The sequence below is a fragment of the Seriola lalandi genome, unplaced genomic scaffold, assembly GCF_002814215.2.
Source record: "Seriola lalandi dorsalis isolate HSWRI2012SDOR001 ecotype SW California unplaced genomic scaffold, Sedor1 jcf7180002054532, whole genome shotgun sequence".
NCBI classification, from domain to species: Eukaryota; Metazoa; Chordata; class Actinopteri; order Carangiformes; family Carangidae; genus Seriola; species Seriola lalandi.
Window position 1 is genome coordinate 376298 of NW_019525085.1, and position 832 is coordinate 377129.

Genomic DNA, 832 nt, shown 5'->3' on the forward strand with positions numbered 1-832 from the left:
GTCAACACACTCAGTGTCACTCCCACGTTACGATGACGCCTTCGTCTCTGATGTCCATCACGAGTTACTGTCCAGGTGATGTGAGGTCTCAGTGAAGCTGAACTCCTCTCTCTCTTCAGGCTCTGTCCGAGGCTCGGCACGAGGCGAGTCGGAAGGAGCGCTCGCTGAGGATTCTGGGTAAGCACCTGTCAGGTGTTCAGAAGGAGAGGAAGCAGCTGGAAGAGCGGCTGCAGCGAGCCGAGGTTGAGCTGAGGGACGCCGCCAGGTAACACACACACAGACACACACACACACACACACACACACACACACACACTCACACTCTACAGCAGCAAATGTGGATTCATCCGCCACTGAAAGTAGTCCCCGACACACAACTTATGGCTTCTTCTTCATGTGATGATTCTGTCGTAGGCGTAAGGATCATGTGATCAGCTACATGAAGGCTGCAGAGATGAGCTACAAGGAGGTCTGCGTGCACACACACACACACACACACACACACACACACATACACACACACACACACACACACATACACACACACACACACACACACAGACGTGGTGACATCATACTGTGTGGTCCTCAGGTCAGGGAAAGTCTCATCCAATCACGGCACTCGCTCTTAGCTCAGCCCCGCCCCCTGCTGTTACCCAGGGAACACCTGGAGCTAAGTGGAGCAGAGAGCATCATGGGAGATCCAGAGGTGGCAGCATGCCAGGTAAATGTCTTTCATTCTTTCATCACTTTGTTGCTTCTCTCTTTATTTGAGCCTCACTTTACCCCCCCGTCTCTCTCTTTCTGTCTCTCTCTGTCTGTCTCTCTCTCT

At 52.6% G+C, this 832-nt stretch overlaps 1 protein-coding gene across 1 annotated transcript in view; it reads left to right on the forward strand.

The window, feature by feature from the left end:
- Nucleotides 1-832, forward strand: part of LOC111661048 (uncharacterized) — a 9448-nt gene that overhangs the window by 8360 nt on the left and 256 nt on the right. The window contains exons 17-20 of the mRNA XM_087176113.1: nucleotides 65-75; nucleotides 120-265; nucleotides 415-469; nucleotides 593-724. Of these exons, the coding sequence (XP_087032239.1) occupies nucleotides 65-75; nucleotides 120-265; nucleotides 415-469; nucleotides 593-724 (344 nt within the window). The remainder of the gene's footprint in view (nucleotides 1-64; nucleotides 76-119; nucleotides 266-414; nucleotides 470-592; nucleotides 725-832) is intronic.